The sequence below is a fragment of the Hyperolius riggenbachi genome, chromosome 2 (genome assembly GCF_040937935.1).
Source record: "Hyperolius riggenbachi isolate aHypRig1 chromosome 2, aHypRig1.pri, whole genome shotgun sequence".
In the NCBI taxonomy this organism is placed as follows: Eukaryota; Metazoa; Chordata; class Amphibia; order Anura; family Hyperoliidae; genus Hyperolius; species Hyperolius riggenbachi.
The window spans coordinates 431,883,624-431,906,854 of NC_090647.1; the positions used below are offsets into that span (position 1 = coordinate 431,883,624).

General features: G+C 44.4%; 1 protein-coding gene across 2 annotated transcripts in view; it reads right to left on the minus strand.

Annotated features, from left to right (window-relative positions):
• Window positions 1-23,231, minus strand: part of LOC137544540 (granulocyte-macrophage colony-stimulating factor receptor subunit alpha-like) — a 289,974-nt gene that overhangs the window by 103,575 nt on the left and 163,168 nt on the right. For both annotated transcript variants that reach the window (XM_068265636.1, XM_068265635.1), the window contains 2 exons: window positions 21,412-21,593; window positions 11,474-11,604 (listed from right to left, as the gene is read on the minus strand). In XM_068265636.1, the coding sequence (XP_068121737.1) occupies window positions 11,474-11,604; window positions 21,412-21,593 (313 nt within the window). The remainder of the gene's footprint in view (window positions 1-11,473; window positions 11,605-21,411; window positions 21,594-23,231) is intronic.

Genomic DNA, 23,231 nt, shown 5'->3' on the forward strand with positions numbered 1-23,231 from the left:
CATGTGTCTGCTGACTGTGAGGTAAGGGGTCAAAGTTTTTAGCTCAATGATGATGTATAGAGGCGAATCGAACACGCGAAATGTTCGCTGTTCGCCACTAATGTGAACAGCCAATGTTTGCAGAATACTGCTCGCCGGCGAACTGTTCGGGCCATGTCTAATGAGCATGAATTTTGCATATTAGTAATGTTGCAGTGAAATTTGCAATTACGATACAAAATTGTAGTTAAAAATTTCAAACTATTGCCAAGTTAATTTCACAGAAAATCGTAATTGGAATGCAAAACTTTGCACTGACCCGAAATATTCATCTGTTAGGAGAACTGCAGTCCCCTGTCCTACCTGCTGGTGGCATGGCATACTTAAAGTACTATTGGACTTTTGCTCACCAGCAGGTGGCTGTCACGGGTCTGTTACTAGAGACTGCAATTCACTGTTTTACCTGTGGATGGCATTTTGGACTTGTCATGTACATCCACTACTCACCACCAGATGTCCTCAGCAGGACTTCCTCTGCAATCATGCAGTCAGCTGCAGAGAGCCAATGTAAAAACTCCACTCACATTGTCACAGCTTCAGTTAGGGCCTGAGCCCACTAACGCAGTTGTGTGCAGTTGTGTCCGCTTTTCAGCAACACATCAATGTTACAGATGCTGAAAAGCGGATACAACTGCACACAACTGCGCACAACTGCGTTAGTGGGCTCAGGCCCTTAGGATTAGGCCTCTGCTAGCTGCAGAACTCCTCTAAGTGCCTGCTTCTTGATCTTCCTGGTCTGACCTTTTGCCTGTTTATTACCTATGTTTGGATTCTGATTCTGTGCTGCATTGCTCTCCTGGTTTGTGATATCGCGCTTTGTCTTGACTTGCCCTTGATTAGGATTTGGCACTGCATTCTCAAATCTGTATATTGTGTATATAGTTCTGTCACTTCTAGTTATTTAGCCTTGAGTGGTGTGTGCATGTTGAATTGTTGATTGTGGCTGTACTGTTCATATCGATCAGTTTTCACTGTTGTATATATTTATTGCACCTTTCAATAAATATTATTGCCGATATCTGCTGTCTCATCTCCTGTATGTGCTGCACAGAGTTGTCACCAGCTCTGCTGTCAGGGAGGTTCATAATATCATCTATGTGAAAATGCCCATTGACTACAATGCATTCCCATGAATTCTCGCAAATATACTCATTTATGCTGAAAACACTATAGTGAACATAATCGTGCAAACTACACATTTTACAAAAGCTAAATTTTCCATTGTGGTCAATAAACACACAAAAATAAATCACTGAAGACTGATAGGAATGGTAATTGTGAAACATTTTCCTAGCTTTTAGCATATCATTCTCTGTACAACTGAGCTTTCAATGCCAATGATTGTTTCATGTATTGGACAATTACAAGAATGAATCCCTAAATATGTATACCTATACCATTACCTTTTAACCTTAAAGCATACATGAGTGTCACCATAAGAACATCTTATTTAGTTCCTTTAAATGAGATTTCTTATTGATAGGTCATGAGTAACAAAGCAAACAAATTTACAGAAGTACAGTACATTAAAATTGCTGTGCAATTTTGCTGGTACTTATGCCAATTACGTTGTTCAAATAGCCAAACTTGCATTACCCAGGTAATGTGTGTTGTGCTACTTGTGCTACATGTGTTACAGTTGCAACCCGCACACTACCTATGTAATAAGAGTTTTGCTATTTTTGCAACATACACTATGCAACTGGCATAAGTTATTTTATATATTTCTTGTATCAAAGCGCAACAACCCCTATGCACTCTTGTCAGTAATGCGCTATAACCAGGCCTGGCAGCCTTTCAAGAATATACAAATGTGTTGAAGCGCAAAACAAAAGTTGATATGCATACACATAAACCACAAGTTCACATAGGATATCCCATGTGCATCATCAATTGGTAAATGTCCCATCAACATTTTTTAGTTATCCCATATACATGGTACAGGGCTTGATGAAATAGACAGTTCCAGTTTTCTTTCTTTCCTCCACCAGGATCACCCACATTAAAACAGACTCACCAGATGAATCTGACCACTATTAGACTGGTCAAATATGCACACATCCAGGAAGCCTTGGTGCCTCAGGGTCCTGGTACAAACTTTTGCCACTTTAGTTAGTGAAGCATTGAATCTTCAAGCTTGGCAATCTTGCATTGCATTACCTCAAAGAACAAGCCTCATATAGGGCTTGATTCACTAACCGGCGCTAAGCCTTATCTGAGGTTAGTGTGCCTTATCTGAGTTAGTGTGCCTTATCTGAGGTTAGTGTGCCTTATCTGAGGTTAGTGTGCCTTATCTGAGTTAGTGTGCCTTATCTGAGTTAGTGTGCCTTATCTGAGTTAGTGTGCCTTATCTGAGGTTAGTGTGGCTTATCTGAATTTAGTGCCCCTTAAGTAGCTTTGTGCACACTAAAAGATGCACAAAGCTACATCGTGCACTGCACAATAACATTGCACCCGCTATACTGTACATGATGCAACCTTAAGGTCGCATAGGTTGCAACCTAAATGGCGCATCAGTGCACCGTTATCGTCGCATCCTATGTGACCTTATGGTCGCATCATATACAGTATAGCGGGTGCGACGTTATCGTTGCACCGCACGCAAAGATCGATGCATTACGCTGTGCACGCTGTGTGCGGTGCAGTGCACGATGTAGCTTTGTGCATCTTTTAGTGTGCACAAAGCTACTTAAGGGGCACTAAGTTCAGATAAGGCACACTAACCTCAGATAAAACACACTAACTCAGATAAGGCATACTAACCTCAGATAAGGCACACTAACCTCAGATAAGGTTAGCGCTGTAGTTTGTGCCCACTAAGTGATAAGGCACACTAACCGGCTTAGTGCCGGTTAGTGAATCAAGGCCATTGTGTAATTCCGTTTAACTGGCATAAGTACTTTCATGGACACATCAAGGGAGATCTTGCATTTGTTTCTAGCATCGCACCCGCTATACTGTACATGATGCAACTTTAAGATCGCATAGGATGCGACCTAAACGGCGCATCAGTGCACCATTATCGTCGCATCCTATGTGACCTTATGGTCGCATCATATACAGTATAGCGGGTGCGACGTTATCGTCGCACTGCGCGCAAAGATCGACGCATTATGCTGTGTGCGGTGCAGTGCACGATGTAGCTTTGTGCATCTTTTAGTGTGCACAAAGCTACTTAAGGGGCACTAAGTTCAGATAAGGCACACTAACCTCAGATAAGGCACACTAACTCAGATAAGGCACACTAACCTCAGATAAGGCACACTAACCTCAGATAAGGTTAGCGCTGTCGTTTGTGCCCACTAAGTGATAAGGTACACTAACTGGCTTAGTGCCGGTTAGTGAATCAAGGCCTATGACTCCTTTGGCAATGTGTTAAACTTTGGAACCTGAATCTAGCAAGCAACACACTTTGTTCTGGACTTAAAGGACAACTGACGTGAGAAGAATATGGAGGCTGTCATGTTTATTTCCTTTTAAACAATACCAGTTGCCTGGCAGCCCTACTGATCTATTTGGCTGCAGTAGCAAAAACTATCCTTAACCACTCCCCTGGACTCATAACCTTAAACAGACCCTCCCCACGCCTATTACCGCGGCTCTGAGCTCGGCCCACGTCTTCACCTATAAACAAGCCCTTGCTTGAACAGGACACTGAATGTGTCTCCTAATTTTGGTTACCCCCAGGTCTTAACATGCAAGGTATAGCAACTGAGGCAGAGAAAGCCAGAGTACCACCAGAGCAAACAAGACTATGTAACTGGGTGATGTTAGGCAGTAGAGCAGAATTCTTTGTGGAGGAGTTTACACAGATCACACCAGGAGCTATGGACAATGGAGCAAAGTTGCTCAGAGCGACCGCAGCTCTGAGCTTCCGATAACCACCACAAATAAACAAGACACAATGGTTGCTCAGGGCAATCGCAGCCCTGAGCTTCTGATGTCCAGCACACAAAACAGACAACAGACAGACAAACGGAATAGTTGCCAGCAAAGTAGACACACTGGTTGTTCAGAGCCACCACAGCTCTTATTCTCTGTTGTTCAGCACACGGAGTAACCAAGACAGACAACAGAGAGACAGACTGAATGCTTCCCAATCTAATCGCTACCCCAGCGATAGCAAACATCCACACTGACAAGGACAAGACAAAGTAGGAGAGTAATTAATAGCACAGCTTATAGTTACGTCCACAGGAACAAGACTTACAGGGACAGACAGACAGAAGGATTGTTTGCCCAGTAATAGCAAACATCCACACTGGTACTGACAAGACAAACAGGTAGTAGCGTAACTAATAGCAACAACTGCTACAGTCACGTCCACTGGAACAGAACAAGCAGGAATACTACTAGTTGCCAACATGGTGAAGGCAGTCTCCAAACTATCAGGATAGGTAAGACTTCACTTTACCCCCGCGGGTGCAGTGAACATCCAGGCAGACAAGGCAAGAATGCAATACAATAATAACACTTTCACACCATGAACCCAGCAATCAACTATGGCTAAGCTGAACACTAAGTCTGAGAGGAGAGGCAGGTTTTTCTATGGACATCAGCCAATTAGAGTAGACATGCAAATTCCCACACAGCTGAATGATAATCATGCAATCCTGTGTTAGACTGAAGGCTGCAAGCTGCCTGTGAATGGCAAGGACTCTCATTACAAATGCATGCCAGATTATGCAACCACATGCATGTAAAAAATCCACAGCTGTCTGGCTGCAGTTCAACTGCAGCAAGACAAAGGTGGATTCATGACAACATCCTGAGCTACTCTGAACAGCAGAGTGATTGCAAATAGCAATGAGATTCATTGCGAATGTAATCAAAACCAAGCAACCAAATGTAGGCAGAGAAATCAAAACTGCTCGGTTGCAGCTCCGCTGCAACTGACAGGAGGGATCCTTATACTCCAATTAATGTCTATGGGCCTGTATCCACTAAACGCAATTTTTTTAATGCAGATTCCCCATAGGCATTCATTGGAGTCAGTTTTCTGCATCCAGGATCCACGTGTAGTGGAAATAGGCCCTAACCGTAAACCCCCCCCCCCCTTCTTAAAGAGACTCTGTAACATCAAAAACATCCCCTGGGGGGTACTCACCTCGGGTGGGGGAAGCCCCTGGATCCTAATGAGGCTTCCCACGCCGTCCTCTGTCCCACGGGGGTCTCGCTGCAGCCCTCCGAACAGCCGGCGACAGACCCGACTGTCAGTTCAATATTTACCTTTGCTGGCTCCAGCGGGGGCGCTGTGACTGCTTTCGGCTCCGAACTACACGGAAATACCCGATCTCAGTCGGGTCCGCTCTACTGCGCAGGCGCCGGAAACTTGCGCCTGCGCAGTAGAGCAGACCCGACGGCGATCGGGTATTTCGACCTACTTCGGAGCCGACAGCCGTCAGAGCGCCTGCGCAGGAGAAGGTAAATATTGACGTCATCTTTCACGGAGGGCTGCAGCGAGACCCCTGAGGGACGGAGGACGGCGTGGGAAGCCTTATTAGGATCCGGAGGCTTCCCCCACCCGAGGTGAGTACCCCCCAGGGGATCTTTTGACGTTACAGATCCTCTTTAACACCTAAACTTAACCTCCCCACCATCGACGCCTAACCTTAAAGGGAATGACACAACAACAAAAATTCATACATACCTGGGACTTCATCCACCCCCCCTCCAGGCCTGATCGTTCCCTTGATGCTATCCTCCAGGTCCCAGATCTTCCGTAATTGCTGACTGCGCAGTAAGCATTTGCAGTCAGGGCCTACTGCACATGCGTGCCTGCACGCGCCCATCCAGCTCCCGTCGCTAGGAGCTTGGTGCAGAACTCTCCTGGCTGTGGGACCAAGATAAGGGGAATGCGCGGAGCTGCACTGTGATTGTACCGCCTGGCCAAAAATTACAGAAGATTGAGGAGGCAGAGGACAGCGTCGAGGAAGCGATCAGGCCGGAGGGGGCTGAGGGAAGCCCAAGGTATATATACATTTTTTTGTGTGTCATCTGAGGTACACTTTAACCATGTTTTGAAGCAGATATTATTTTAAAATGGAAAAAACAAACCTTGTTTTGTAGCCAATAATGTTTTATTACAGAAAAATAATGTTGCCAAACCTCTGGTTTGCCACCTTGTATGCACACCCACATTGTCAGTTTGCTGATTGTGCCCAAATTTAGTGGCTCCAGAGGGGCCATGTAGTATATGGGGTGAGCCTGAATTATTGCCAGCCATTTTCACATTGATATTTGCATTTTTGCCGCACTCTAAATTAATTTCTGTGAAATTATGATAGAATTCTTAAAAATGTGTCTTTTGTGCCCATCTTTTATTTATTTTTTTAAATTTGAGCAAAACGTGCCAAGTCCAAAATTTTTCATACCCTTCTTAACCACTTGCCGACCGCACGCTTATACCGTGCATCGGCAAAGTGGCAGCTGCAGGACCAGCGACGCAGTATTGCGTCGCCAGCTGCAGGCTGATTAATCAGGAAGCAGCCGCTCGTGCGAGCGGCTGCTTCCTGTCAATTCACGGCGGGGGGCTCCGTGAATAGCCTGCGGGCCGCCGATGGCGGCTCGCAGGCTAAATGTAAACACAAGCGGAAATAATCCGCTTTGTTTACATTGTACGGCGCTGCTGCGCAGCAGCGCCGTAAGGCAGATCGGCGATCCCAGGCCAATCAGCGGCCGGGGATCGCCGCCATGTGACAGGAGACAGCCTGTCACTGGCTGCACAGGACGGATAGCGTCCTGTGCAGCCCGGATCTCCAGGGGGGGCCAGGTAGGAGAGGGAGGGGGAGGATTTCGCCGCGGAGGGGGGCTTTGAGGTGCCCCCCCCCGCAACACCCGGCAGGCAGGAGCGATCAGACCCCCCCAGCACATCATCCCCCTAGTGGGGAAAAAAGGGGGGCGATCTGGTCGCTCTGCCTACACGCTGATCTGTGCTGGGGGCTGCAGAGCCCACCCAGCACAGATCAGCTAAGACAGCGCTGGTCCTTAAGGGGGGGTAAAGGGTGGGTCCTCAAGTGGTTAATAATCAATAGAAAAGCCTATTACAGCAATCAAACGCTTCCTGTAATTGCTGACCAGATTTTTGCATGTCTCCACAGGTATTTTTTCCCATTCATCTTTAGCAATGAGCTCCACATTTTTCAAGTTGGAGGGTCTTCTTGCTATCACCCTGATCTTTAGCTCCCTCCACAGATTCTCGATTGGATTCAAGTCAGGACTCTGACTGGGCCACTCCAAAACGTTACTGTTGTTGTCTGCTAACCATTTCTTCACCATTTTTGCTGTGTGTTTTAGGTAATTGTCATGCTGAAATGTCCACTGATTCCCAAGGCCAAGTTTCTCTGCAGACTGCCTGATGTTGTTGAGAATTAGGGATGGTCGGAAATGCCAATTTCCGATTCCGCGGTAAATCCGCATTCCGCCATTGCCAAATACCGATTCCGCTTTCCGCTACCAATTTCCGCATTCCAATGCGGAATTTCCGCCGGAAATCGCGGAAATTCCGCCCGACTTTAACATCGATTTTCTCAAAAACTATAAGGTCTTTTTGAAAACTTTTTTTTGCATCTTATTCAGGAGATTCTGCTTAATAAACCCTGAAAATTTGGTGTTTCTAGGACTTACTTTGCTATTAACCGCTAAAGTCGGCGGATTTTTACTGTAATGTAGATGCAGAAAATAGGCAGATGCGGATTTTCTGCATTTTACATTACAGTAAAAATCCGCCGACTTTAGCGGTTAATAGCAAATCCCCCTTAAGTCCTAGAAACACCAAATTTTCAGGGTTTATTAAGCAGAATCTCCTGAACAACATGCAAAAAAAAGTTTTCAAAAAGACATTATAGTTTTTGAGAAAATCGATCTCAAAGTCGGGCGGAATTTCCGCGATTTCCGGCGGAAATCCGCCTAACACACTTGCATTACCGATTTCCGCATTCCGATGCGGAAATGCAATTTCCGATCGGAATTTCGGAAATTGCATTTCCATGGAATCCGAATGAGCATCCCTATAAGAATCCTCATGTATTGCCCCTCTTTCATGGTGCCGTTTACTGTGATTAGGTTCCCTGGTCTATTGGCTGAAAAACACCAAAGCAGTAGGTTCTCACCACCATGTTTGACAGTGAGGATGGTGTTCTTTGGGTTGAAAGCTTCTACTTTTTTATGCCAAATGAAGAAAACATCATTGTGACCAAACAATTAAATTTTTGTTTTATCTTACCGTAACACAGAAGACCAGAAGACTTCTTCTGTGTCCAGATAAGCATTTGCAAAGGCCAAGTGAGATTTTGTGGGCCTTAAAGGGAAGGTTCAAGCAAAAAAAAAAAAGTGAGTTTTACTTACCTGGGGCTTCTACCAGCCTCATGTAGCCATCCTGTGCCCTTGTAGTCACTCACTGCTGCTCCAGTCCCCTGCTGGCAGCTTTCTGACCTCGGAGGTCAGGGCCACATTGCATACATTTTTACGCATTCCAGCTAGTGCAGGAACAAAAATTTACGTGTTGCACCACTAACACGTAAAAATGTATGCGTTAATGTTCCTGCACTAGCGGGAATGTGTAAAAATGTACGCAATTCGGCCCTGACCTCCGAGGTCAGAAAGCTCCCAGCGGGGGACTGGAGCAGCAGTGAGTGACTACGAGGGCACAGGATGGCTGCATGGGGCTGGTAGAAGCCCCAGGTAAGTGAAACTCATTTTTTTTTTTTTGCTTGGACCTTCCCTTTAAAAGTGGCATCCTCCTTCGTCTGCATCCATGGAACCCAACAGTGTGCAGTGGATTGGATTGTCTGCCTTGAGAAATTGCAACCAGCAGAGCCCAGATTCGCCAGGATGGCGTCGGTGGTGATCCTTGGATTCTTTTTCACCTCTTTCACTATCCTCCTGGCCAGCACAGGTGTCATTTTTGGCTTCCGACCACGTCCCCTGAGATTTCCCACAGTGCAGAACATTATTTTTTACAAAGATGGAGACACCGAGAGCCCAATATGTACTAGTAGATTGAATATGTAAGGTTAGTATTCAGATATACTCACAAACAAGGGTTACCATCCAGGTAACCACTATATCAGCACGGGGGAGATTAGACCTGTCCCCACTCAGAATTAAGAAGTCTCTCTCTGTAGAAAATGAAATACCCCTCCACCAAGGGTGGACACAGGAACTGTCAACAGGCGCTGAGCTTTTCACCAGACCTTTATGAGTACATGCTCCATTTTTTATTGCCTGATGAGGCAGGGGATGGCTGCGAAACGTGTTGCAGTTTTGGAGTATACACAGGGGCGCCTCTAGCCATTTTGTCACTCCAGGCGAGAAAACCTTTGGTGCCAATGGCACCCCCCGCCCCATGGCACCCCCCTTGAAAATAATCATGGCAGTGTTTCACTAGAATATAATGCGGCAATATTTCACCAGAAAATAATTGTAATGCGGCAGTGTTTCACCAGAAAATATACAATGCGGGCAGCGTTTCACCAGAAAATAAACACATAGGCAGGGCTCCTCTCCCCCCCCACTTCCCATTAGTTCACCTAATAGCCCTGATACCTGCCTGCACCTGTAAGAAAAAAAATGTACTCACCTGCAGAAGACTCCTCTTCCAATCTCCCTCCGGCACACAGCAGCTCCCCGATGATCTTCGTGCAGCAACTACGGCTGCAAAACTCCCATGCTGACGAGCAGAGCAGGGATACGGGAAAATTGCACCCCAAGACCTGCAATGGAGACACATATAGTCTCCAGTGCAGGGCTTCAGATGCCATTTTACCGTAGCCCTGCTCTGCCTACCGGAACCCACAGACTACGCAGGCTGCAGAAGTGAGCTTATGGGCTGTGGCCAGTGAACTGGCGCAGCGTCTATTAGAAGCCGCAAGCCTGTTCACCACCTGGGGACACAATATCTGGCTGGGAGGAGGCCATGGCCCCCCATGCCTACCCCCCCCCCCCCACACACACACACACAGCATTCGTGACCCCCTGGTTGGCCTGGCGCCAGGCACCTCTGCAAGGGGGTCAGAAGGAGGCACAAAGGGGGACACAAGGAGTCACAAAGGAGGACAGAAGGAGTCACAGGGGGACTGAAGGAGGCACAAAGGGGACACAAGGAGGCATAAAGGGGACAGAAGTATGCACAAAGGAGGACAGAAGGAGGCACAAAAGGGGGGCAGAAGATGGTAGAGGGGGATGGAAGGAGGCAGAGGGGGGCAGAAAGAGCCACAGGGAGACAGAATAAGGCACAAAGGGGCACAGAATAAGGCACAGGCGGACAGAGGAAGGCGCAGAGCACAGAGGTGGCACATGGGGACTGAAGAGGAACATGGAGACAGAGGAGGCACAAAGGGAGACAGAAGGAGGCAGAGGGGGGCAGAAGGAGGCAGAGGGGAACATAAAGAGCCACAGAGAGACAGAAGAAGGTACAAAGGGGTACAGAAGGAGACACGGGGACAGAGGTGGCACATGGGAACTGAAGAGGCATATGGAGATAGGAGGCACAGGAAGACAGAAGGACACAGAGTGGAACGGAGGGAGGAACAGGGGAGCAGAGGTGGCACAAGGGGACAAATAAAGGCAAAGGGGACATAAGGAGGCACAGGGGACACAAAGAGACAGAAGGAGGCACAAAGGGAGACAGAAGGACAAACAGGGTCAGGCATGGCACAAGGGACTGAAGGAGGCACAAGAAGACAGAAGGAGACACAAAGGGGGAAAGAAGGATGCACAAGGCACAGATGTGGCAGTTGACTGTGTGTACAGCACTACTTAAAAACAGATAAGTGCCTACCTGTAAGAGAGTGCAAGCCCCACTTGTGGGATAAAATACACACCTAGCATACACATGACCTGTCTACCACTGAAGGATGTTGGTTTCCTGTAAAAGTGCATGCAAGCTGTTACAGGAAACCAACATCCTTCAGTGGTAGACAGGTCCATGACTGTGGGGCCTCTTACATTTTCATACTATGCTGACAGCAAACATATCACCTCTATAGTCCCTGACTTGTTGGGCCCCTATGGAGCTTGGGACCCGCCGGAGTATTGCCCAGTTTGACTCTATGGAATCACCAGCCCTATCCATGACTTTACATGATATTTTATATTATATATAAAGGATTTATTTATCTGCCTTACTGCCATTGGTAATTTCACAAAAGTAAACAGTAAAGTTTGAACAGTTTATGTTGAACGCTGCCCTGTGTGTACAGCATTCAAATAACCTACGCAAATCCTGAGTACAATATGAACACTTTGACAAAAATTATCATTAGCAGTTCTATACATTTTCAGCAGGGTACATGAAGAAAAAAAGCTGGTGAAAGGGTTATTATTCGATGTAAATTTGGCTCTAAGGGCAGTCATAACTTACAAATGATAGCTAGCAATATTTAAAAATATATACAAAGTATATATACAAAGTAAGAAAAATAGTAAACATTACCCCATTTATATTAATACTGTACTGGAAGCAAATTTCTTTTTGGTCAGTGTGTGTTTCTGGACGATCCCATGTTATAATAAGTCCATCTGAAGTATATTTCGTTTTTATGTTTTGTGGTGGATCTAAAATTACTGGAAAGTAAACACACAGAATGGTTATTGATTTGATTAATTCAATGATAGACATAACAAAAACAAACATAAAAAGTCCAAATTTATGAGGTTGCCTAAGCTGGACTAAATATCATTCTTGCATAACAGAAGGACAGAATGCTTTTTTAAAGGACTACTGTGGGGGGTAAAAAGTTGATCTTATCCGGGGCTTATAATGGTCCCCTGCAGAAGTCCTGTGCCCACGCGGCCACTCACCGATGCTCCGGTCCCTGCCTCCGGTTCTTTTCTGGAATTTCCAGCTTTAAAGACTGAAAAACCACTGCGCCTGTGCGGCTGTGTCCTTGCTCCTGCTGACATCACCAGGAGCGTACTACACAGGCACAGACCGTACTGGGCCTGTGCAATACACTCCTGGTGACGTCAGGGGGAGCGAGGACACAGCCATGCAGGTGCAGGGATTTCCAACTTTAAAGTCGCAAATTCCGGAAATGAACCGGAGGCAGGGATCGGAGCATTGGTGAGTGGCTGTATGGGCACAGGACTTCTGCAGGGGACCATTAGAAGCTCCGGGTAAGTTCAACTCTTTTTCTCCCTACCCCCCCTACAGTACTCCTTAAGTACCCCTGAACTGAGAGCGATATGGAGGCTGCCATATGTAATTCCTTTTATACAATACCAGTTGCCTAGCTGCCCTGCTGATCTTTCATGCATTAAGCAATTAAATAAACCTGAAGTAATTAAAAAAAAAAAGTTAAACACTAACTTTACTAGTAATTGGAAGCCCCTGGCAGGTCAGACAGGGCCGGTGGTAGCTTGGGATTTTGCCCAGTAGGCCTCCCTTTTAGTGGCCCCCTGGGGGCCCTGAGCACTGCAGGAGGGGCACCGCGCAAAAAGAAGGAGCAGCAGCGGGCACAGAGCAGCGGGAGGGGGGGGCAATCTCCCCCCCAACCTGAGGGCCCCACCTTCCGCGCTTCCCCCTCAAGACCATAGTGTACGCAGGCAGTGGCAGCGAGCGGGGAACCGATCAACTTTCTGGTTCCCGCTCTGCGTGCCACTGCTCTGGTCTGGTCTTCTCTGCTGTACTGTCCAGTTACGCTCTCACTGTGCTTCCTGTGAGAGTGTGATTGGACAGCACAGCAGAGAAGACCAGAGCAGTGGCAGGCAGAGCGGGATGCAGGAAGTAGTAAGTGGTAAGTTGTTAGTTTTTGCTCGCTCGCTGCCATTGCACATTCTAGCCTAGAGGGTGGAACAGCAAGGGGGGACTGCCCCCCCCCCTCCCCGCTGATCTGTGCCTGCCGCTGCTCCTCCATCCAGGCTACCTAGTCTGGGGACACCTATAGACCTGGCTAAACTGGGGACACCTATAGACCTGGCTAAACTGGGGACACTTATAGACATGGCTACCTATACTAGGGACACCTATAGACCTAGCTAAGTACACTGGGGACACCTATAGACCTGGCTAACTAAACTGGCGACAACTATAGACCTGGCTACCTAAACTGAGGACACCTATATACCTGCCTACCTAAACTGGGGACACCTATAGACCTGCCCGCCAGGCCCTCTCTTTTGTGGGGAAATCTGCTGCCAATCTGATTGCATTTTGTGGGGAAATCTGCTGCCAATCTGATTGCATTTTGTGGGGAAATCTGCTGCCAATCTGATTGCATTTTGTGGGGAATCTGCTGCCAATCTGATTGCATTTTGTATGAAAACTGCTGCTAGATTTTTTTTTCTTTGGGGAGTTCGGCCCTCCACCATGTGGTCTGGAAAAAAAATTGCCCTCCATGCCCGCGAAGTTGGGCAGCACTGGACTACTTAATATTTTTATTCTGCACCATTTGACTACATGATGAATTATCATAAGGCATGTAACTACTTGATTATTTTATTTAAAATGTATCCGGTCGGACCCACTCTCTGTGATACACCACTACTTATTTTGTGTATTTTTTGTTATTTTGTGTATTTTTAACCACTTTACCCCCGCCCGTACGAATTTCTCCGTCCCTTTTTCCATCCTTTAACCCCCAGGGACGGAGAAATCCGTACTTTCCGCGCTCCCGCCGCTGCCCGCGCTCCCGCTCGTAAACACGCCACCCATCGCTAGTAAACACGCCGCCGCCCGCTCGCCCGGAGATCAATGAACGGGAAAATCCATTCCTGTTCGTTGATCTAAGACCCGCAATGATCCGCTGCTCATCCGATGGGCAGCGCGATCATTGTGAAAAAAAACAAACACTCACAGCCTCCTACTACTTCCTCGCAATAAACAAAAAGTTACTGTTGCCATCTTGTGGCCAAATAGTAAAACTACACCCTAAGCATTTTTTACATAGAAATAAATTAGTGTTACACAAAAAATTAACTCATTACCTCCCACACTCCCCATTTTTTATTTTTTTTTGTAATTAAAAAAAAATTAAACAATTTACAATTAAAAAAAATACATAAATAGTTACCTTAGGGACTGAACTTTTTAAATATTTATGTCAAGAGGGTATAACACTGTTACTTTATAAACTATGGGCTTGTAATTAGGGATGGACGCAAAACTGAAAAAATGCACCTTTATTTCCAAATAAAATATTGGCGCCAAACATTGTGATAGGGACATAATTTAAACGGTTTTATAACCGGGACAAAAGGGCAAATAAATTTCATGGGTTTTAATTACAGTAGCATGCATTATTTAAAAACTATAATAGCCGAAAACTGAAAAATAATTAATTTTTCACCACATTTTTCCTATTTTCCCATTAAAAAACATTTAGAATCAAATAATTCTTGGCATAATGTCCCACCTAAAGAAAGCCTAATTGGTGGTGGAAAAAACAAGATATAGTTCATTTCATTGCGATAAGTAATAATAACGTTATAGACGAATGAATGGAAGGAGCGCTGAAAGGTGAAAATTGCTCTGGTGCTCAGGGGGTAAAACCCCTCAGTGGTGAAGTGGTTAAGTCTGCCCATGACCCATCATGACCACGTCCATGTTCCAGTGTGTGGTGACACCCATTTATTTTTGCTGCGGCGCACACGCCGCGGGTGGACATCTCCCTGCTGGGGACTGTCCTCAGAAGTGCTCACAGTCTATTCCCTACCATAATCTAATGTCCTACCAAATTATGTATATACTAGCAGACCCAAACCCGTTTAAAAACGGGCTCTAGGGTCTGTGTTTCTCGCCGCCGCCCACCGCTTGTACTGCGCATACGCGCGCACCTGCCGCACACCTGGCTGCCCGCTCACACGCCTGCCTGGCACCCTGGCCCTGTCCCTGTCCTCCTGTCTCTGTGAGGCTGGGTCCGTGCTGCGCAGATGCGCAGTGGCAAAAAGCACGGACCCAGCTACACAAAGACAGCACACGCAGGGACACAGGGGTTTTATTATAGAGTATATATATATATATATATATATATATATATATATATATATATATATATATGTGTGTGTATATAGTGCAACATTTCTAAAGTACAAGCTTTCCTGGTGGGCCCTTAGTGTCCAAGTCCGACTCTGGCCCCTGGATAGTGCAGAGGCTTCTTGGATCCTCCTACATCCCTCCGTTCTAGCTCAGGGTCCCTCTATACATATTTAACTCATGCCAGTATAACAGATTTCTTGATGTTGCGAACCCGGCCTGTGGAGGAGCCACACCACACAGGGTATGCACAAGTAAGGTCCAGGAAGGGAGAAAAAAAGCATTACACAAGCGTCTTTGTTCTACTGGCCATGCTGCTGGGCCACGGGTGTGTGGTAAGCCTATGCACACACACCCTCCCCCCCCCATTTCCAATGCATGCATTTTAATTGTATTGGTTTATTATTTTTTTGGTACTTAAAGAAAATCTGAAGTGAAAATAAACTTATGATATATTGATTTGCATGTATAGTATACTAATACTATACCAGCTTGACACCATCAAAGCTGACACAGGATTGAGCTTAAAGCGGAACTGTAAATTCGTTTAAACCAACCAGTTTCACTTACCTGGGGCTTCCCCAAGCCCCCAGCAGTTGTCCTGTGCCCTTGCCGGTCCTGCCCGAGCTTCCGTTCTCCCGCAGGAGCTACTTTCATTACCGCCGACTTGCAACTGCGCCTGCGTGCCCCGGGCAAAGCGACACTTTCTTTACGTTCCCACCCACTATAGCTGCTCTAGCGGGTGGGAACGCAAAGAAAGCGTCTCATTGTCTGGGGCATGCAGGCGCAGTTGCCGTCGACTTGTAAGTATTGAAAGTAGCTCGCGCGGGAGAACAGAGGCTTGGGCAGGACCGCGAGGGCACAGGACGGCCCCAGGTAAGTGAAACTATTTGGTTTAAACGAATTTACAGTTCCGATTTAAGGCAACTGGCAGAAATGGTACAAGATCGGACAGCATGGAGAGAGCTAACACATAGAATCGCCAAGCGTCGCATACGACTGAATGGATTACATCATCATCATCATGTATAGTACAGCTAAGAAATAGAACATTAGTAGCTAAGATATGAGTTTCATATTGTTTCCAGTGCAGGAAGAGTTGAAACTTCACTCATCTTTGTTAAATATATGAAAGATACTGCACTATTATGCTGTTTTCTGCTTTTCTTTAAGGGATACATTTCCGGCTACTTGGAAGTGAAGGATACAGCTTCTTTTCATTTAGTGGACCACATCGCAATATATATAGGATAATAGGACCTTCTTAGCAAAATACATTGTATGGACTCTGAGACTACTGTTAAGAGCGCTAAGCACCTGTAGTGAATGTTAAGGTTGTGTTTATTTGGTGTAGCAAACCAGTAGCAGGGGTCAACGTATGTGTATATATAGCATAGGTAAATGCGGGGGGGGGGGGGGGGGGGGGGTTACAGCTGCCCGGAATCCCCCCTCAGACCAGGGCCGGTGCAGTGTCTGGGGGCAGGCACAATTTGAGACACCAGAATGTCTGCAGGCATCCCGCAGCTCACAGCACTGCCCCCTTTCTTTCCCTGCTACAGTTGACTTTGGATGGAGCAGCAGCGTGTGTGCAGAGCATGGAGCAGCTCTGATGAACTTAACAGAGCCAGGTATGAGCACAGCCCTGTGCACTGCTGTGTGAATGCTTCACTTTCACCTTCATTAGTAATGTCGGCTGTCCTCCATCTGTATCCAAACTGCTCCTGATTGATCCCACTGTCGGTCCGTCAGTTGGACGGAAAATTACATTATGTGTACCCAGCATATTGTCCTACCATATTACAAACACACAGACACAGAACATTTATATTGCACTTTTCTCCTGGCAGACTCAAAGCGCCAGAGCTGCAGCCACTAGGACGCGCTCTATAGGCAGTAGCAGTGTTATGGAGACTTGCCCAAGGTCTCCTACTGAATAGGTGCAGGCTTACTGAACAGGCAGAGCCGAGATTCTATCCAGCCTGGCTTATATTATTACACTGCATTGTGTGTGGCTGAGAGAGACCTTACAGGATACCCCACCTTGAAAAATTCTTGGGTTTGCCTTTGGCCAGGGGCCTCTTTCCTCCCAAACCACTCTTTTCTGCACCTACGATCCGGTGATGTATATTGCTATACTTTAATGGTGTCCTCCAATATCATAATTATATCACATCTGATCCTCGCAAACTGCTGCTGCTCACTTTTTGCATGTTGCACTTTTGTTCTTCTTATTTATATTTTATATACATTGTTTATCAGTTGCATTTATTTATGTTTGCTGTTTTTTTCTCTGTCATTGGCAATTGGTGGATTTGCACTATTATATGCACTTTTTCTTTCTACAGAGTATACTGAACCTGGGTTCTAGCCCTAGTGGAGCTCTCACCAGAGCACCTCAGGAGATATTTTGCTAGCATTCAGGCTTTGATTATAATCATTATACTGGATAGGTGCTGCAAATATACAGTGATTATGTTCTACCCATATACTATATGGCTACAAGTGGTTTGTTCATTTTTTAAGGTTTTATATTTCTCCTTATAGTGTTATTGGATTATTAAAGAAAATGTTTCTATTTTTTGCTTACGCATGTGTAGTGCTTTTATATAGGCTTGTCTCCCTTCCGTGAGTTATTCTACTAATGTAAGTACAGTGGCCGCAGCAGTGGAGTATTGTACCGTGTTAGCCATCCATAAAAGTTTTGAATCAAGATGATACCATTTATTAAAGTTAAAATTATGTAAAAAAAATCTAGACCTGTTCCACACATTCTGAGGTAAATTGTTATATTTACCTCAGTTTGATGGTGACAACCTACACCCATATCCTGCCGTCAATCCCTTATAACAGATGAGCACTACACATCCCCTCAATCCTGATGGCTGCATGTACACCTATTTTGTGATAACCGCTACACCTCATGATTATTCCACAGGTTGACAACCATATGCTAATGCCATGTTCTGCACCTTTTATACAGATGCCAACACTGAAACATTGCGGTGCCTTTTCCTAAAGCCCAAATGAACTGAGTACCGACAACCCTCTGACATCTTAGTCCTACAGGCTAACATTCCTCTAGGATCCCAGTCCTTGTGGAATCTGGAATAATCAAACTGCATTCAACACATTTACAGTTTTTTTTAGTACAATATAAAACATTATGCCACAAACAAACATTTACCGGTAATTGTAAAAAGATATTCAGGAAATTTTTTTTTTGCATATTTTACTATTGTGGCATGAGCAAAATGTGCAATATTCATTCTCAGTGTTTATTTCTTGAGGTCTTCAAACCTTCACTGATGTTGTTTATCAAACTGTGCAGGTACATCTGTGCTGTACCTAGGCTTACAATTTTTAGCCACTAGAGGGAGCATGTACAAGTATAGAATTTCTTTCTGCCCAGTTTTATACTGTTTTTATTACTCATTTCATGGATTAAGATTAGAATAAACCAAATTATGTGACATTGGGTGTAGTAGAACAGATTGAATTCCTCCAAGTAGGCACTGTTCTAGTGTGCAACAACAAAAAAAGTTTATCTCATCAAGGTATTGTCTTCCTAGTATTCTTTTATTATTTTTTTGGATCATCCATATCCCTTTCTTTTTGGGGCATCTCTTCCCTTCCAGTTAGGTACTACCTAAGGTGGCCACACACGATACAATAAAATGATCAGATTTTACGGCAATTGGATAAAAAAGACCGGAGTTCCCGAAAAATTGAAATCTTTCTTTTTAAATTTGAGCAAGTAATCAGACCTCCCATTTTTATTCGATAAAAGTCAATCAGGAATGGTGGATTTTTCTGATCAATTTTTATGAAAGTTGAATAGTGTGTATTAGATTGACAATTTATTAACCACTTCACCACTGAGGGGTTTTACCCCTTGAACACCAGAGCAATTTTAACCTTTCAGCGCTCCTTCCATTCATTCGTCTATAACTTTATTATTACTTATGACAATGAAATGAACTATATCTTGTTTTTTTTCGCCAACAATTAGGCTTTCTTTAGGTGGAACATTATGCCAAGAATTATTTTATTCTAAATGTGTTTTAATGGGAAAATAGGAAAAAATGTGGGAAAAAATTATTATTTTTCAGTTTTCGGCCATTATAGTTTTTAAATAATGCATGGTACTGTAATTAAAACCCATGAAATGTATTTGCCCATTTGTCCCGGTTATAAAACCGTTTAAATGATGTCCCTATCACAATGTTTGGCGCCAATATTTTATTTGGAAATAAAGGTGCATTTTTTTCAGTTTTGCATCCATCCCTAATTACAAGCCCATAGTTTATAAAGTAACAGTGTAATACCCTCTTGACATAAATATTTAAAAAGTTCAGTCCCTAAGGTAACTATTTATGTTTTTTTTTATTGTATATTTTTTTTTTGAATTACAAAAAAAAAAAAAACAAATTGGGGAGTGTGGGAGGTAATGAGTTAATTTATTGTGTAAAACTAATGTATTTGTATATGTAAAATGCTTTAGGGTGTAGTTTTACTATTTGGCCACAAGATGGCCACAGTGAGTTTGTTTACATGCAGCCTGTAAGTGTCTGAAAGGACGCTTACAGGAAGCAGTACGAGGCTGGGAAGATCACAATGATCGCGCTGTTTTAAATAGAAGCAGCGGATCATTGCGGGGGCTTAGATCAACGAGCGCGGACAGCGGCGGTAGCGCGGAAGGTACAGATTTCTCCGTCCCTTGGTTTTTTAGGGGGGAAAAAAAGGGATGGAGAAATCCCTACCGCGGGGGGTAAAGTGGTTAATATATACACATAAGCAATTTTTTCACAGTTTCCAATAATTTTTCTCATAATTGAGGAAAAATTGAACGTGTGTGGTACATTGGTCCGATTTTTGAAATGTTACAATCAGTCAGAAAAATTGATTGCATTTCTTAAATTGAATAGATATTTAAAAAATTGTATGGTGTGTGGCCACCTTTAGTCACCTCACCACATGTGAGTCCACTTGCATACAATCATTCAAAACGGCTTCTTTCAGCTTGCACTAAGCAATGCATGCTGCTATGATTGCATATATCTCACAAGAAGAAATTATATAAGGTAACAGGTAATAGCAGTGTACATATCTCCCTTCCACTTAAAGAGAACCCGAGGTGGGCAGATGGGAAACAGAGGCATGTTCTTTGCCTCATAACATGCCTCTGTGTCCCCACACCGCCACTCTTTGCCCCCCCACAACCGCGCTATAGCCGGCCGAGATTGATAACATTAACAACATTTGTCGCCATTTACGAGGTTAACAGTACAGGGAGAGGGATTCCCTGTTCAAAATGCCTGCCAGGGGAGTTCTTACAGGATTTCCAGAGCTGCCATTGGGCAGCACTCTCTCCCTGGCCGTGCCCCCTGCCACTCCCTCGATTCCCTCCACGCTGGATGAGAGAATGAATCTCTCATCCCAACGTCACGAAAGTGTGAGTGGGCCGGTGCAGCCCACAGGAGTGGCGTGGAGTGGTTTTTTTTGCATCTACCTGATCTGCTCAGCCCCACGGATCGGGTAGTACAAAGGAAGGGAAAGACCCACTCAACAGGTGCAATAAAAGTCCGATTTTTATTGAAGAAATATTCGGCTGGACATAGCAGATTAGCTCACGCGTATCGGAGCTAATCTGCTATGCCCAGCTGAATCTTTCTTTAATAAAAATTGGACTTTTATTGCACCTGTTGAGTGGATCTTTCCCTTCCTTTGTACTGCTGATGTGGCCTTGCTACACATGGTCCTGCTCCGGGTGAAAGTGGCGGAGTGGTGAGTGGTGTGTTCCTTCTATTCACGGATCAGGTAACCTACGGTACTTTTTAATACATTTTTTGAGCCCACCTCGGCTCTCTTTAAAGGGAATCTGAAGTGAAAATAAACTTATGAGATAATGAAGATATTGGTCTTATATTGTTTCTAGTACAAGAAGAGTTAAGAAGCTTCAGTTGTTATTTATGCCAAAGAGCTTATCTGAGCTCTCTGACCCAACTTGGGTCTAAGACAGCATTCTTTTCTGAAGCACTTATACATCAAAGAAACTGTGAAAGACAACTTCAGATAGGGTTTTACTGCTAGGATTTTCAAAGGGTCATTAGCTCTGCTCTGTTTCATAGTTTCAAATATAGAGTTTGTAAACTGCAAATATTAGAGAATGAAGCAATGTGAAAGCTATATAACTAAAAATAAAAATGATGAGACTTTTTTCTTTGCTACTAATGTTTAATTAATTGTCTGTACTACACATACAATTCATTATATCATGTGGTTTTTTTTCGCTTCGGTGTCACTAAACAAGCACACATTTTGCTATAGTAAAGGAAAACTGACACTATTTTATCATACCTTATTACTGAATAATTTAACAGTATAATTAAACACATTACCTTTATCATTTAGCTTCCAAATAGCATCAAAGAACCTAACTGAAGCTTGGTTACTTGATCCCACCAATTCTACGTAAATTCTCTTGTCAAAATTAATATCTGGGTGTCTCAGAACACAACCCACTTGTCTTCTGAAGGAATCCAGTTGATAGTCTCGACACGAAACATTGTTAGTCTTATTTCTAATGGAAGAAAATACACACAAATACATAATCCAAAATTAAAAAAGCTTTTCCACATTACATCTAATTTGATGTCAACCTCCCACCGCCCACTTTCACCACTCAAAAAATTCTAATAATCAAAAGGCATATGTTAAAAAGCAGAATTCTAGTTTTCAAGTCTCAAAAGCCTTCATAAAGAACTATTAAGCAGTGCTGGTGTACTGAATATAGCTGTCTGTAGGCACACTTGTAAAAAAGGCACCCAGTAAAAAAGGCAACAGAAATAGCCGCTAGTAGAATATTTGTAAAATTATCGATATTCTACTACTTAATTACAATAACACTTACAACAAATAATTTATGCTTAGAGCAAAAATATATTTGCAATAAATTACAATTTTGCAATGCAAATTCGAAATTTGGAATCCATTCATAATTTCGTCAGATTCAGAATTTGGCATTTCCGACCATCCCTTTTTACAACTCAAACTGTTTATGTGAGGTTCCCTATTGATTTGAGTTGATGGTAATTAGAAATGTGGAGAACACCAAATTTGGGGTTTGTAAACGGTGAACTCATATTTCCGGAAAAGTTCCAAACCAAACCCTACGTTTACCGAGATTGAGCGTTAACAGGTCTGTAAGACCCTTAGGTGTGTGTGGTGCTGCATGTGCGCTCAACTGAACGGACCAGCGTGGCGTATAGCAAAGGCCGGTGAAGTTAATAATGGAGCTATATCATGAAACAAACTGACAGCAGGCTCAGTGTACAGCCTAACTTTTTTAAAATTTTTAAAATTTATTATTTCCTCCATGCCAACTAGTTACGTGACCAAGCAGCCATGCGAGATTGAGTGTAACTGGTATATAAGGCCCTTAGATGTGTGGCTGCTGCATGCGTGCTCAACTGAAGCAGACTAGAGATGGCTCGAACCTCCGATTTTCGGTTCGCGAACCTTAAACTCGAAGTTCCGAAAAAGTTTGCGACTTGGTGGACTTGAAAAACTACAAACACCCTGTTTCTGGCCACAAAAGTGATGGTAAAGATGTTTCAAGAGGTCTAACACCTGGAGGGGGGCATGGCGGAGTTGGATACATGCCAAAATCCCGGGGAAAATTACAGATTTGACGCACAACAGGGTTATAATCCCTAAAAGGCAGAAATCACATTGCATTGCTAAATTGGAGGCCTAAAGTGCTTGAAAACATCTTGCGTGTGTATATGTGGATCAGCAGTTAGCGTAAGTAGTGTACTGCTTCACACTGACAGACAAAACTTACTGTGTAACGCACCACAAACAGCTGTTTGTGTAGTGATGGCTGTGCTGGACTGGTGCGCACCATGGCGAGAGTGCAGGCAATTGCGGTTTTCAAGCCCATATGGTCGGGCTGAGGTAGCTCAATGACAGAACAACAGTGACTGTCCAGCTGATCGAATTTGGTCTGTGTACAATGAAGCAACGACCTTATTATCTTGGGTGTGCCCCCCCCAACACACTCATATAGGTCATTGCTTCATTGTGATATGCAAGCCCCTTCACCGCGGCAAGACAAACAAAATGATAGCGCTCACAGGCTGCAACTGGCTTATAAACCATCAGGGGCATGTACAGACCCCCAGGGGCTAAATACACGCCTTGAATCCAAATCAGATGC